The 15561-nt window shown below is 40.2% G+C and overlaps 2 protein-coding genes across 11 annotated transcripts in view; one reads left to right on the top strand and one right to left on the bottom strand.

The window, feature by feature from the left end:
• Positions 1-63: 63 nt before the first annotated feature.
• Positions 64-5576, bottom strand: LOC108621571 (uncharacterized). Of its 4 annotated transcripts, none has more exons than XM_018018978.2 (6): positions 5391-5576; positions 4294-4675; positions 3434-4232; positions 2969-3378; positions 2197-2911; positions 64-2137 (listed from the first exon to the last, which is right to left on the bottom strand). In XM_018018978.2, exons 2-6 carry the CDS (start codon positions 4647-4649, stop codon positions 512-514), a joined length of 3906 nt encoding a protein of 1301 aa, XP_017874467.1. In that variant the 5' UTR covers positions 4650-4675; positions 5391-5576; the 3' UTR covers positions 64-511. The 4 variants fall into 4 exon arrangements, with proteins under 4 accessions (XP_017874467.1, XP_089319191.1, XP_089319192.1 ...); XM_089463065.1 differs by having other exon boundaries at positions 5377-5576; XM_089463066.1 differs by lacking the exon at positions 5391-5576 and adding an exon at positions 5054-5343.
• A 926-nt stretch (positions 5577-6502) lies between these two features.
• stumps (DBB domain-containing protein stumps) overlaps positions 6503-15561 on the top strand; it is a 41613-nt gene continuing 32554 nt past the window's right edge. For 2 of the 7 annotated variants that reach the window (XM_018018981.2, XM_089463074.1), the window contains exons 1-2: positions 6503-6803; positions 14455-14686. In XM_018018981.2, the coding sequence (XP_017874470.1) occupies positions 14677-14686 (10 nt within the window). In that variant the 5' untranslated portion in view covers positions 6503-6803; positions 14455-14676. Of the gene's footprint in view, positions 6804-10643; positions 10856-12848; positions 13109-14454; positions 14687-15561 lie in introns of those variants that run through there. The other 5 variants (XM_089463071.1, XM_089463069.1, XM_089463072.1 and 2 more) reach the window with 5 other exon arrangements.

A 15561-nucleotide genomic window follows, 5' to 3' on the forward strand; every position in this document is an offset into this window, starting at 1 on the left:
GTTTCCAACAGTTAACGATTACGATAAATGCTATCGTGTTTTTGAATGATTTGAAATTCGCAATTAAATGAAAAACCATTATGGATTTATTTACTTCAGCATACCAATTCTTCAAAACAAATGTGAGGTACAAATTTAAAAAGCCTTATAGCTAAGTTCGGTCTCTATTCAATTTAAATAACGCAATAATTAACGACAATTTCGTTGTTTTATATAGTACATCATATATATATACATGTATATGTATATATATAATGTATATGTGGGTGTGTGTTTAGTTGCAAGTATTTGTTATATAATATATACTTCTCCCGCACAACATGTTCATTCAATTTGTAATTGAAATTCTTGTTGGTAAATATTTCAAAAAATACGTTTACCCCCAGCCCCACCCTGCGAGAATCCTAAGCAGAACTTAATTAATATATCCGTTTTCTTTATCCTTTAGTATAGTGGTTTTGCTAACAAAACAGTTCCAATAACAAATCCCTCTCCTTTTGTTCTGGTTCCCTTAGATGTGTATGTGCATGTGCTCCAGCAGCTGTGCCCGATCCGAAAATATGGATGAGCACATCTCGCACTCAAAGCAGCGGGTCCGGCGCTCCGTTTTGCTGGCTGCTGCTGCCTTGGCCGCATCCGCTGCGTGGGCAGCGGACACCACCTCGGAGATGGAGAAGAAGCCGGAACTGACATCCGACGAGTTGGCACTCGTTGTCACGCCCACATTGTAGGAGTCCACACCGTAGCTGAGGTAGGACTTGCTGACAGCCTCTGTTGAGGATGTGTTGCTGCTGGGCTTTGTGGTGCTCGATCCGGAGGACGTTGAGGATTTGCCCGCGCTTCGCTTGGAAGCGGAGCGACTGCTCGAGCCATTGGCCGTCAGCTGTCGCAGGTGACGCGATGTGCGCGCCGCCGACGACGAGGATGACGATGTGGGCGTGGCCGCCTGTCCAGCTGTGGTATTGACACGCTGCTGGCTCTCCACCATGTCACGCAGATCCGGCGATGTGGGCTCAATCTTGATGAGATTTGGCTCCAACTCGGGCAGGAACTGTAGCGTTGTAGACGATTCGCTAGTGAAGCGCAACCGCGCATTCCGATCATGCTTGAGCGGACTGCGCAATATCTCCTCGAGATCATTGACAATGCTTGGATTGAACTTGTCGTAGGGCTTCTCCCGCAACATTGCAGTGTTGATCAATTGGGTGTCATCGAACATGAACTGGATGCGCTGCTGCTGCTGCTCCTGCTCCTGCTTGATGTGCAGCGGACTGGAACTGATCTGATTGGGCGGTTGGGTGGCAGGTGATATGATCTCGTAATCATCCACAATTCGAGAGCTGGACACGCCGCTCGACTTGACCAGCTGGCTATTCAACTGGCTGCTGGTCTCGCTGGTGTTGGTGCGCGTTATGTAGGTGCGGCCTCCACGCGACTTCTTCGATGCATTCTCTGGCGGCACACGCGACTTTTCTGTGTGTATCATTCGTGGACGCGAGCTGCTCGCCGTGGTCGATGCTGCTGCTGTTGCTGGTGCGGATGATGTTGTGGCAGCACTCTTGGCCGACTTACTGGCCTTCTTTCGGCTGCTGCTGCGACTGGTAGCGACGTGGGATTTGCTAGATTCTGTGCTAGTCGTAGATGCTGTTGCTGCTGCTGTGCCTCCTCCTCCGGACTTATCGCCATTCTCGGCCTGCTTGCCTCCGCCTCGACGCGACTTGGAAGCACCTTGTGCACTGCTGGATGGGCTGACGGCCGGCAGTGTGGTATCATTGACCACCACGAGCGAATCAATCTGGTAGAAGCTCTCATCAGTGTTGGCGGCGGTGCCATTGCTGTTTGTCTGCAGGAACTTCTCATCCCAGCTGCTATTGGCAGACTTGACCGACGCAGAGGCATTGCTACTTGCGCCCCCATTCCTCACGGACTTGGCCTGATTGGCAGCTGAACGCTTGCGCTTCTCCTTTTTGCTTGGCAACGTGTCTGCCCCTTCCAGCAGATCGTCCACATTCTCCACATCCAGGTCACAGAACTCCATGTCGCTGGCATAATCCTCGCCATCCTTATGCTCCGCTCGCATGTGCGCGATCTCATGTGGCTGCAGTTTCCTGCGTCGCTTATACTTTCGCGGACCAGTCTGGAAATAGAATAATAACTGTAAATCTCTTCTATAAGGAACTCACTCACTCTACTCACGATTGGCTGTCGCTGCTTGGCGGTGTTCGTGTCGCTGTGCTGGATGAGATGCTGTATAAGCTCATTGGACGAGGACAGATCGGCCGAGCAGACGGTGCAGTGGTATGTCCCTCGCACAGCATCCAGTCCCGAGTGGTGCGAGCGTATGTGCTCGCGCAGCACGACGCGCTGGTTGAAGGCACGTGGACACACGGAGCACGCGTAGGGCTTCTCGCCGGTGTGAATGCGTTCGTGCTTGCGCAGCGTTCCGCCATCTGCGAACGCTTTCCAGCAATAGTGGCAGCCATATGGTCGCTCTCCCGTATGGATGCGCACGTGGATCTGCTGGGAGCTGCGCGAACCGAAGGTCTTGCCGCACTCGTGGCAGGGAAACAGTTTGCCCGGCGAGGTGGTGCTGTGCGAATGTCGATGATTGGACAGTGTTCGCCCGTCGGGGAACTCCTCGTGACACACCTCGCACACCACCGACTTGTCCCGATGCGAGGCCATGTGTCGCTTCAGTCGCGCCTTGTTGTGAAAGTTCTTGCCGCACTTTGAGCACGAGTGGCACTTCTCCCGCGAGTGATCCCAGGCATGCTTCATCAGGGCCTTGCGATCGCGACACTCCTTGCCGCACAGCACGCACGAGTTGGGTCTCAGCTCATGCGGATGGCGCGTGTGTAAATGCCGCTTGATGGCCTGCTCCTCATAGAAGCTAACGCCGCACAGAACGCATCTGAAAATGTAGGCATTGGTTATATCTCTCTAAGATTCTTAGATCTCCTCCACTCACTTGAAGGGCGGGAAGCGCGCGTGTACTTCGGCATGGGCGAGCAGCTCCAAGGCGCTGGGAAACGATTTGCCGCACGTGTGACAAGAGTGCTGCGCATCTTTGGCACTCTCGGCATCAGCATCCCTAGCGCCGCCCTCCACAGCCGTGGGCAGCTGCTTGTGCTGCTGCCTGGCATGGCGCCGCAGCAGGTCCTGCCTGTGAAATGAAATACCGCACTCGCTGCAGTAGAAGTCGCCGTATAGCTGTTCCGCCTCCGACTCGCTGGCGCTGTCGTCGCCAGCAGAGGCCGGATCGTACTCCGAATTGCTCTCCTCGAACTGGTGTGTTTTCAGATGCTCCTGCAGACTGTAATTGTCCCAGAACATATCCTGGCATTGATTGCATTCGAAAGGAGAGTCGACTCGATGATTCTGAGGTAGAAGAGAATTTAATATCGATCTTAATTGGAGTAATCTTTGGCGTCACCTTAATGTGCGAGACCAGCGCCTTTTCGCGGGCAAATGCCAAGCCGCATTGCTGACACACGAACGGTTTGCTTTCATCTATCACCGGAAAGCGCGGAGTCGCCGCCACCTCAGCTACGGACGCGCTGGCCGTCGCTGACGTTGCTTCAATTGACGTGCTACTCGTCAGCGCGGGTTGCAGCTCCTCGCACTCCATGTACGGCTGCAAGTCGTCCGTTGTCTGCTTCTCACCAATCACAATGTACTGAGTGCTCTCCTCTTTGGGCTTGAGGCGGCTGATGCGACCTCGTGCGGCTGTTGGGGCGGGCACATCACTAATTGCTGCATAGCTGGCCTGCGGCAGCACGAGCTGCTGCTGCTGTTGCTCTTGCTGTTCATGCTGCTCCTGCTGGTCTTGTTCCATTTGCTGCAGATCTTGTTGCACTTGATCGTCTTCCTGATCCTGGTACAGTGACCATTCCTGCTCATAGAAATGATCGTCCATTTGGCGTTGTTGTTGCTGTGGAGGCTCGAATTTGATTGCTGCCGCCGCATCGGCAGCATCCTGTGCCTCGGCGTGCGCTTTGAAGTGACTGATAAGCTCGGCCCGTCGTGAGAACCGAGCGCCGCACAATTTACACAGATGTGGACGATCATTCTGATGCGCCAGCATGTGATTGTTCAGGCTGGTCTTCTTGCGGAAACGCCGGCTGCAGAAGTCACAGGGATAGGGTCGCAGTGCCGTATACTCGTCCTGCTCCATGTCCAGCAGCTCCTGCGAGCTGTTGTTGCCCGCGATTTGTTCCGCAGCGATTTCCACGCTAAAGCCAATCAAATTATTAATTTAGATCTCGGTTCAGGAGAATATCATCAACTACTTACCGCTCGGCGCCCTGGTGCTGCACCCAGTCATCCGTGATTATCTCCTCAGTGACCACCTGGGCATCCTCATCAAATGCCGCGGCATAGGAAACAGTTCCACTGTCCGTAATTAAGACGGTACTGCCGCCGCTCTCGTTGGCTGCAATTATCTCGCTCAGTTGACCATCACGCGCCATGAATATGAGATTCTCAGCCGCCATATGGTCGAGATCCTCATCGGTTGCATTGCCATTGACCAAGTAGGCGGACGCTACCTCGCTGTCGGCAGCGCCGTTTTCCAGTAGGTCGGCCTCGGAGTCCACCGCAGATGCGTGCTGCTGTATCCATTGGATGCCGCCATAATCCTGAGTGTTCATAACTTAACTGCCCCGTTGCTTTTGCTCTGCAAGCAAATTATTGTTATTGCAAACTTCTATGACAAATATATTATAATTTACAGGCTGGAGCAACAATTGGCTCAGGAGCACATGTGCTCTTGGAAAACGACCACGGGAGCGTAAGAGAGCATATCAGCGTTGCCAGACTATTCGAAACCCAAACAAATTTAACATTTGTTACGCAAAACCACTTATATGGAATAAGATTCACAAAATTGGAATGCTAAATGAGTGCAGTGCATATTTATATGATTATTTTATTTCACTAGGCATCCGAATTTTATATAATTTTATCATTGAATTGCATTGTCATTTTTGATGGCAACCCGGCGCTGCTTCCAGCTAAAACACACTAGCTGTCTCGCTCACACGCACATGCTCACCGCATCGTTGTCGATTCAATGTTGTTTAATGGCCAAGTCGTCGTCTCATAAGATTTTTTCCCATTATAAGTCTCTGTTTTATTTATATTCCAGACTGTTGCACATAACCTCAAGTGCAAAAACAATAATAAACAAACCGCACCGGCAACCCGAGCTCTATATTGCACATGAAACTACATACACATATACATGTCTGACTCGATAAGACAATAGATGGCGCAGTCGTGGCACTCACACTCACGCGGTTACATCACGCCCAAAAATTCTCATTTAAATTAATTCATTTGATTTTCAGTGAAAAACTGACGAAACAATACACACACCTGCTTGCATTTACCTTGAATTTTAACTTTACACAGATGTCATTCTTTAATAGTAAACCGTCTGTTTTTAAATGCACCAAATTGATTTGCAAACTCAAAATACGCACAAACTGAAAGAATTCCGCAGCAAAATCACATACATAGTTTTTTCCTCGGCTCACAGCTGTTGCTGCGCCTTTTTGGCGTGTGTGCGCATACGTGTGAAGACTGTTAGCACACACACAGTGGAATTTGCATAACATTTTGCTGTTAATAAGAGCAAGCAGGCATCTTTGTTTAGAATGAAAAGCCGTTATAACTTTCTCCACAGTTTAAATTAAATTCTGTAAATAGTTTTCCTTTAGTGATTGTTAATAAATAATATTGGAATAATATGAAGTTAATATTTATTTAAAGTTCTTCATAGCTTTTCTTTTCAGTATTTTATTTAGTATTATTTGCAGCTTTCTTTGACCATAAACTTACATGGTCAGTTCTGACAACAATTACTTATATTTACAGTACTGTTAAATGTAATGCTTGCTTCAGTGTTGACCGTTACGCTCTGTAAATATTGAAGACGTAAATTTTTAATGAATATTTTTTAAGACCTAACACGTAGCGTCATGAAAAAAAAAAAAAAAACAGAAACAAACAAAACACCTGTTTAAATGCAATATATGTACATAATACAAACTAACAAGCATACTGAACAAAGTATTGATTGAGATAGTTAAAAATTATAATTATTCAAGTGATTCCAGACGTTTTAAAGGAGCAGGAAAAATAAAAAAAAAATCGAAATTATTGCAATGTGCAAAAGTAAGAACCTTAAATAAACATATTTCATTAAAAATTCTAAGTAAATTTGGTTATTCATAAATATATTTCAAAAATTGCCTATTCATAGACCACGATCAGAGTATACAGGCGCGCGCCCACACAAACACCCACCCGCACTAGATTTCTCTTTCGCCAAGAGCTTTGCTCTTTCATACAAAGAGTAATTTGTAATTTGTTTCACCCGCCTTTGCCTGTGGCTTTGCCCGTCGCCTTTGCATTTGGCTCTGCCTCTGCCGTTGCCTTTGCCTTTGCCTTTGCTCTGCTTTTATTTTTATTGCTCTGTGTGCGTTTTGTTGTGCTGTGCTGTGGGGCTCTGGGGCAGCGCCAGCCAAGCGACTATTTAATTTTCGTTTTGCCGTGGAACCGTTTGGCGGCGGCCCGCAAGCAACCAACGTGCGCGCTCTGAATATTTGGAAATTGTCGAGTAAAAGCGCGTTCGTGATTTCATTTTGATTTATACATACATATGTCTATGTGCATTCGACTTTTGTGTTACCGTTACGTGCCGCACCATATGCACATAACGTATAACGTGCATTAGGAACGCTGCAGCGCCATCTAGCGTATGCTAACCTGTTGCTATTGTTGTTATATGAATTGGTCTAGTAAGTAAAACGTTAAGGCTAGATATCAACGCAATCGAATCGATAACAACAATACAAAAAAAAAAAAAAAATAACCGCCATCCTTTGACAGACGGCGACGACATAAAATGTCAAACTGTCGATCAACATCAAGGCGAAATATTCAAGATGCGTGTCTTAACTGCAAAGAGGGCGCCGACTGCTCTGTCAGAGATGTGTGTGTGTGTGTGTCTGCATGCATTTATGTATATATGAATGTAGGCACATATTTGCAGGCAGCCATTTATGTAATGCAGACACAGACACACACACTTGCGCACTTCAGCTATCCTCCTCCCTGTTTCGCTTCTTTTAATCTCTCGCTGTTGATCTCGCTTTCGGATACGCGTTTTGCATGCCTACTCGTTCCACTGGAATCGCAGTTGCCCTTCTCTGGAATGCGTTTAATTCGAATTTGAATATTATCGTTTTTCGCTGGTTTTATATGATTCTGTTTTGTTTTGGGGCTACGCTCGCTTGTTTTTACAACGCGAAACACTTGTTATGTGCGTGTGTGTGTGTGTGTGTGTGCGTGCATATTGCCCGAAGGGAAGAAATCAAACTAAGCGCAAATTTTAATTAATATTCCACTCACGCACACATAATCACAATCTCTCTCTCTCGCTCACACATATATGCGTGCATTCGAACAATGTTGTTATTGTTGTTCAATGTGCTCGTTATTGTTGTTGTTGTTCTTGTTTGCTATTTTGTTTGTTTTGTATTTTCTTGCATGAATTTCTGTTTTGGCTGCTGGTATTTTTGATATTGATTGGGTTTTGCGCATGCTCAACACATTTTATGGCTAACGATCGCGGCACACGCTTCTTGGCCAGGTAAAAGTCAGCCACCGGCATTGGAATTTAACGATCCAACATTTGTCTATTTATAGAGCTGCATTTTATTTTATTTTATGACATGTTAGCAGCATGTTCTCTCAGAAATTGTGAACTTAGATGAAGCTAAAGAAAAAGATACGGCATTCTTTATAAAATCGTTTAATTGGTATCTTTAATAAATTGAAAATTTGGCATTTTTAACTTGCAGAGCTTAAAAGGCAAAAAATTTGTGTTTTTTTTTTTTTTTTAATTTTATTAATGTAACCTAATAACCTAATGGCGCTAATTTTTGCTTAAGCCGTTGAAGTCTTCTGTTTAGTCTTTGAATTAAGCTGAACATGAAGGATTTAACTCTACGGCGTCTTGGCTTAGTCGTTGGTACTGCTGTTGTAGTAGGTGCCGCTGTGGTAGGTATTGTTGTTGTGACAGCTACTGTGGTTGTTGCAATGCATTCGACGTTTGTGGGATTCAGTGTACAATTAATGCAATTGGGATCCGATGGTGCCACATCACAGGTAACAGCTCCCACAAACGAAGGCAGGCAATAGATAATGCCCGCCAATAAGATCAAAATTTTGGCACAACTCATTGCGATGGCTTACAATTGACGACTAACGTTAGATACTCGAGAATTTAAAGACTTTAAGCTAAGCCAAAATACAACTTAACAAAGAAACAGATTATTTATTTTGTTAGATTTTAAGACACTTTACACAGTTGTTTAATAAACTAATAGAAAAAATTAAAGCATCTGATACACTGTAAAAAAATCTTCTACAAAAAGGTAGAACTGTATATATTTATAAGCTTTATTGAAGTATTGATTAAGTAATGGAATAGAACAGAGATTGTAGTGCCTTATAATTGAATAACGATAGTTTTCTTAAAGGACACACAAATGTTATGAAATCTAAATAAATACTTGTAATACAAGTAGATCCTGATGTAGAAGTTCTATAAGAAATGTGGAGTAAGGAATATAGAAAAGTATATTGTAAAGGATTCTTCAGAAATGCATTTTCTTTCTTAGCTTGAGTTAAGAAATTTTGAAAACAAACTGTTGTATCGCTATAATTTCTATATTTTATTTCCTACTATACTTGCTTGAACGGATAGTAGAAAATAAAGAAAATATAATATATAAAATTGATCAAAATGTATTAAGTTCAAACTGTAGACAGTAGAAAATATAGCTGAAAAGTCATTATATATAAATAGATAAGGCTCCCCTAATAGCTTTTAAAAGCCCATTATAGTATCTAGAAATTTCTATTATAGACTAGACTTCTACTTAGAGCCCACAGATTCAACAAGTTGCGAGCTGATGAGACGTTGACATAAAAATTCTGGCACTGACAACAATTGGACTAAATTTTAATTGTTGGCCATTTGCATAGACAAGAGTTGTTGTTGGTGCATTTGTTTTTGCTGTTGTTGTTGTTGTTGTTGGAAGACCTACAAAATTCAACAAGTTGACGATCTCATTGATGTTTTTATGCGCTTGTCAACAATTATTTATGTATTTATGTATGCGCATGCAAAGATCGGTGGGCGCAACGTCAGAAAAAGAAGAAGAAGAGGAAGAATAAAACGTGCGTGGCTGTCAAAAGGCAACTGTGAGCTACCGTCTGATGGCACCCACATAAAACATTTCTGTTTCGGTTTCGGTTTTTGTTTTTATTAAGTTTTGGCACACAAACGTAAAATTCGGTCACTCGGAGATCACGATAAGCGGGAAAAACATGTGAAAGTCATAAGACTGACACCAAATGCCAGTCACACTAAGCAGCAGCAACAACAATTCGCCGTGAAATTTAGAGGAAAACAGGAAAGCTGAAATTGTAAGCGACGAACAGATATCCTGGATATTTCACAAATATATCTAAATGGAAAATATATATATTTATATATGACATTTTGAGATCAGTTGAGGGTTGTATGTGATAAACCCAATATTTTTTATATAACTAAGCTAAGTAGAAGCTCACATAACTAATATGAACTAAAAGAGTTTACTATATCGTTTAATATATCTCGAGATTGGCTTGCATAACAAATGGATCGGGGCATATGAAGACTTATGTATTTGTTTAATTTGAAATCTCTTCCCGTTACATTTAAACTGACAGAATCAATCTACCCTGCCACAAAGATTTTCCAATGGTCTCAGGGCAAAAATCGGTCTAAAAGCTAACTGAATGTCACACAGAAATCCATCAGAATGTGGCGGACAGATGGGAAAAATTTCTCACGCAAAGCATGATTAATTGCAATTTAAATGAAATGAAAAACAACGTAAGCTGTTTCGAGTGGGCGAAGACAACGAAAATAAACGAAAATTTAACGTTGTACTACATTGCGTATGAGCGTTATTTACTTGGCAGCTGTTCCAAAAGCGTCGCAGTCCTGTCTCTCAGTCTCTCTCGCTCTCACTTGCTCAGTCTGTCAACAGCTGTTTGCTGTGCTACATAATGTCCGCACTTTCCCTCTCTCTCTTTCTCTCTCTCTCCCTCTCTCTTTGTCTCTTTGTGGCTCTTGCTCTAATTAGAAGAATATTCGCATTTCTCACACGAATTCATTTAACAAACAATTTATGCCTTTTTTTATTTATAAATAAATTAGCAACAGCTGTGCGCGCAGCTGTCTCTTTCTCGCTCTCTTTAGCGCTCTTTCGGCACTCTCTTTAGTATCTCTCGCTCTCGCTCGCTCTTCTATTTCTGTTTTGACTAAATTATTTTAATTGTTTACATACGAAGCTTTTTCGTTAGCTGGCTCTTCGCTTTCTGGCTTTCGTATTCAGCGAATTTATTATAAATTGTTTTATTGCCAGCGAACGTGGCGCGATTTCAGCTTTTCAATAATATCTTTATTGGCCGTTTGACAAATTCGTAAAGTAAAGAAGAAGCAAACAAAAAAAAAAACGCTTCAATTGATTTATTTGATTTTATTAACGCTCGATTGCAAAACATTTACTTGTGTGCAGGTTGTGTATGTGTGCGCGTGTGTGTGGCAAACGATCGTGTAAATTGCATTGAAATCGTAAAAGTTTTTTGTGAATCGCCTCGAATGCATTTTAGACGCATGTAAGTGCAATATAAATTCGATTTTTACGTGCTTTATGGCCGATAATGGAAAATGTTTCGCTTGAAGCAATAAATGCAATGGATCACATACTCGAAACGATATCAATATATGGTATATACATATATAAATAAATAAAATAATTTATAATAAAATAATGTATGTATAAGTACACATATTGACTTGGATCTGAACAGAATTAATTTTGAGATTAGAGCAGAATAGAATAGATTTTAAACTAATTTAATTTATTTCAATATGTATATAGAATTACCTTAAATTCTCTTGAATGTAAGCACTTTCTCTATACGACTTTTCTTCATTTACTTATTCATAGAACGCATTTGGCTTTAATGCGAATTTTCCAAATTCTTTGCAATTTGTTTACATGAAAACACAATTTATTGGCAACTAAATACTTTGTTTTGCCTTCTGCATTAGCCTGCCTGCAAATAGTATTTGAAAATCAATAATGAATATTGAGATCGACCTCAAACGACTGCGTAATACTCATTTACACTCGAATAATGTTGAACTTTTATTAACTTTCAATATTTTGCGAATTTTTTTATATTTGAATTTAGAATATAATATATCTATAGAAGCTAAACAGTATTGCTTATTCAAAAACTGTGAAATATATTATGCTCCCCAAGTAATATTATCTCCCTTTATCCCCATCCCAAAAGACATATGTAGCTATAAAGTCTCCCACTGAAAATGGGCATTGTAAAATATATTTTGATATTTCAATTCCCTGGCTCCAACAGCTCTTAAAATATCAACGAATTTATATAGATATCAAGAATTATATGATTTATCCCATAGGATACGCTCATTGCGTTAAGAATTTAGGCAGTGGAATAGATTTACGCATAAGAGAAGAAAGAAATCAGTACAACCAATATACCCTTTTGGCATTGTGAGCGTACCAAGAAAATGTAGAAAATCAGGTGCTGTGGACTTGTCTACTTATAAAAGAATTCGCATCGATCAGACGCTTAACTCGAAAACTGGCAAATTCTCAACAGAAAGTTCGTATTGCGTTTTTTATTTCATTTTACTTTAGTTTATTTTATTTTTTTGGACAGGCCTCCATTATGCTTGATTCTGGGGCCCCGAGCCCCGCATATGTCAATTGTGTGCAGGGCATGCATGCTCCACTTGATCTTGTCGCTGTCGCCAGGGGTATATGCGAGTGTGTATACATATATTAATCCCGGTTCGTGCCGGCGGCTGTTGTTGCAGTCAACGGCGCATTTACCTAAATTGGAATTTCCGGTAAAACGTAATGAAAATCGTAGCAATCAAACCGAAAAAACACAAACACACACGCATATACACTGAGCGAAATATATATGTATACATATATATATGTATATAAAAGAAAACAAAAACATGCAAATAAGTCACAAAAAAGTGCACGACATAAATATATCCGTACCAGATTGAAGAGCTAAAGAAAGGCCATTGACACTGATTTATATTTAAGACATTGGGGAGCTCATTTAACAGATCCAAAATCTCAGTACGACGCGCTATGAACTTACGTTTATGAATTGAGCTTCTTGTTAAAAACGAGCTTTAAAAAATATAGAAGCATAAGTTTGCAAGATTTACTACGATTGCTTAGCTTTCTTAATAACTAGCAGCTATTTAATGTGCTTCGAAAGCTTTGACACATTAAATGTATTGTGTATGTGAGTAGTATAAGTGTAAAAATTTTTAAATGTATTTGATAGATAGCGCTTCATATCTTCTATATTAGGCATATATCATATACTTAAACTTGAAGCACATTTATTAAGATTTTATTGTTAATAAAACACTTTAAAACTTTTAAGTCGCCTATTCTTCTTAAATGTCCTTTACTTATAGTGTGATAGAACTTTCATCTTTAGAGCTTTCGTAAGCTTAGCAAGCCTTTATGTGACATTCAAAATTCAAATAACAATTATTACTAGAACTTTTTGAATGATAGAAGAATTGAAGAATTATTTAATGAAATGTTAAAGCTCTTCTCTAAGTAGATCTGTATTATCTCTTACCATTTGGAATACTACTATTTACTACTATTATTTACAAACTTTTAACAAATTTTTATAAGACTTTTAGCTACAGATTAAAGGCAATGAATACGCTCGCTATAAGCCCAAAGTGAAACAATCATGCTTATATGCCTGCAAATGCCCTGACTGTCTCATATTGATATGCAAATGAATGTCAACAGCTTAACTGAAATAATCGTCTTAAACGAACGGCCCTCTCGCTAAATCGCTCGACTTAATTGCTTTTCTCAAAGAGAGAGAGAGACCGATAGTGAGAGAGGGAGAGCTGCGGGGTGAACGAGATGGAACGATCAACAGGGTAAATAAATTTAAGTGCTTATTTTTTATGCGCGCCTTTAATGAGTTATTAAGTTAATAATCATTTTTATTGCGTATCACAAAACGTTTCCCAAATACTTTCAAAGGCATTCATTAAGTGCTCAGAGTTTAAATTAACCAGTCCTTAGATGCCACTCTCTCTCTCTCTCCCTCCTTCCCTCTATATTTAGATAACATAATATAAACATTGAAATGGAAAGAAAGAAAGAATTTGTTTTTGTAATTCCTTCTATAAACAGTATTTCTTTTCTTACAAAAAAAAATTGGGTTACAATGCTGTAAACAATTCGGCATAAATTCACTTAACGGAATTCTTTTTTGATCAGGTAGAGTTTCGATGGAAAGAAAAAAAATTAAAAATAGCCTTCTATGATATGCTAATAAATCAATCAATGTTGATTTAAGTTTATGAATTCGCAGCATAACAAAACTTTTGCTTTTCTCTTAAAACGAAACCAATTTCGTCAAGGTTTCGACACGAACTCAGAGATAAATATATGTGTATGTATCTAGAAGCTGATGTTGAAGCGATCTCTAGAGAATTGATAGGTGTTGATATATGGATGCCAATCGATTGCAAAATCGATCGACGATGTGTGCCGCCATATAGGCATCTGACTGTGCCCCGCATATTAATTGACTTATTAAAGAAATCAACGAAATATGCCAATAAAAATATTTCTGAACAAAGCGGCCAGAGGCCAAAAGTGGCCACAGCTATGGATTTGTATTTGTCCATAACTGTGGGCCAACTATAAAAAATGTATCTATATACATATGGATATATATGTATATGAAAAATTATATATATTTTTTATGACTTTGTACTTATTTATGTTAAGTGCTAATTGCGGTTTGTGGTCAACGTTTAAAAGTGGAACTGCTAAGCGAGGCAGTCCGCCTGCAGTGGGGGAGTTGTAAAACTATGGATGCATATATGTACACACATATACATTTGTATACATCTAGGTATATAGCTCCATGCCACATGGTGCATATGAGTTATAAAAACAAATATATTTTTGTTTTTTTGGGGACAGTTCAACTCTTTTATTTCCACATTTCCGTCACAATATCCGTCCTGGCTAACTGAAAAAAATGAAAACTGTTGGGAAAAACTTTTCTCTGCTTCCGTTGATGAAGTTTTCTATTTAATATGCAGCTAACGGTACGTTAGGCAGGTGCCTGCTTTATACTTTAGTTTTAATTTTTCGCTTCCTCTATATTTATTATAATTGTTGTTGTTGTAGTTGCTTTACCATGCGCATATTTAATTAACAATTTTTTAATAATTGCTATGCTTTTTTCTATTTTCTATGTTTGCAGGTTGCTTCTTCTCTTTTTTTTTTTCTTCATTTCAAGCGTGTGTCCAAAAACTTTGGCTGGCCATATCCGCCGGAAGCACCTTAACGGGCTAGAACAAGTGCAAAGCCCCTGAAATCGAATTGAACTCCACCGAGCTACCCCAAATGGAGGCAGCAACAGTAGCAGTTCCAAACTAAACAAATCAATAATACATTGACCAAGACTTTCTGCTCAATTATCAATATGTCATTGGGTAAGTGGCGAACAATCAATTTTTAATACCCTGTAACCATAAAATAAAATCATAAAAATAACAAAAAACATCGGCTATAAAGCATAAAACTATAAAATTTGATCAGGCAATTGATGTTATTACATATGTTAATAAATTAAAAAAAAAAAAAAGGTTTATTGATATTGATTTCTATATTAGACTATTATTTAGCATGTGAGCGATAGATGTTAGAATTGAAGGATCTTAATACATATATATATAAGAATTTTAAGTAATTGTTGTTGCTCAAAGAGTTACTTATGCAATTGGTAAAATATTCTATGAATTCAGTTCCTATTACTTGAAGTAAGGTAAAGATATTTTAGTTAGTGTAACTATATATAATAATATAATCTTATTATCTTATATGTACATGAATTAAGATGAAGCTCTGATCTCATAGTCGCATATGCTTGGTTGTTTGATAAATTCCTAAATGCTACCGAAGCACAGGTGGAACGCAGGTGTTTCCTAGGTATTTATGAATAGCCATATATGTATGAATATACAATAAAGTTTGCTTTTGTTCATTTCGCACAATTTAAAATAATATGTAGGCGATAAGAGGTATATAATCGCATTATGCAACGATTATATTATATGATTTGGGTATTGGGTAGATACCCAATAATAATAAGTACAAAGTTGAGATCAACTTGCATTACATTTCTTTATATATACATATATTATTTTTATACTCATTCACGAAAGTGAATCAGTATATTGGTTTTGTGCAATGTCCGTCTTGCTGTCCGTCCGTCTGTCCGTCTGTCCGTCCGTCCGTCTGTCCGTCTGTCCGTCTGTCCGTATGAACGCAATCTATTTCGGCGCTATTGAAGCTAGAGACTTGAAAT

This window comes from Drosophila arizonae, chromosome 2, assembly GCF_054131065.1.
Source record: "Drosophila arizonae isolate 15081-1271.41 chromosome 2, UAZ_ARI_1.0, whole genome shotgun sequence".
NCBI classification, from domain to species: Eukaryota; Metazoa; Arthropoda; class Insecta; order Diptera; family Drosophilidae; genus Drosophila; species Drosophila arizonae.

Bases quoted from the DNA above. Each gene is read 5' to 3' on its own strand.
- LOC108621571 (XM_018018978.2), bottom strand. From the start codon at position 4,649: ATGAACACTCAGGATTATGGCGGCATCCAATGGATACAGCAGCACGCA. The intron at 3,379-3,433 runs GTGACGCCAAAG...CTTCTACCTCAG, and splicing joins CGCTGGTCTCGCACATTAAG to AATCATCGAGTCGACTCTCC. The intron at 2,912-2,968 runs GTGAGTGGAGGA...CTACATTTTCAG, and splicing joins GCGCGCTTCCCGCCCTTCAA to ATGCGTTCTGTGCGGCGTTA.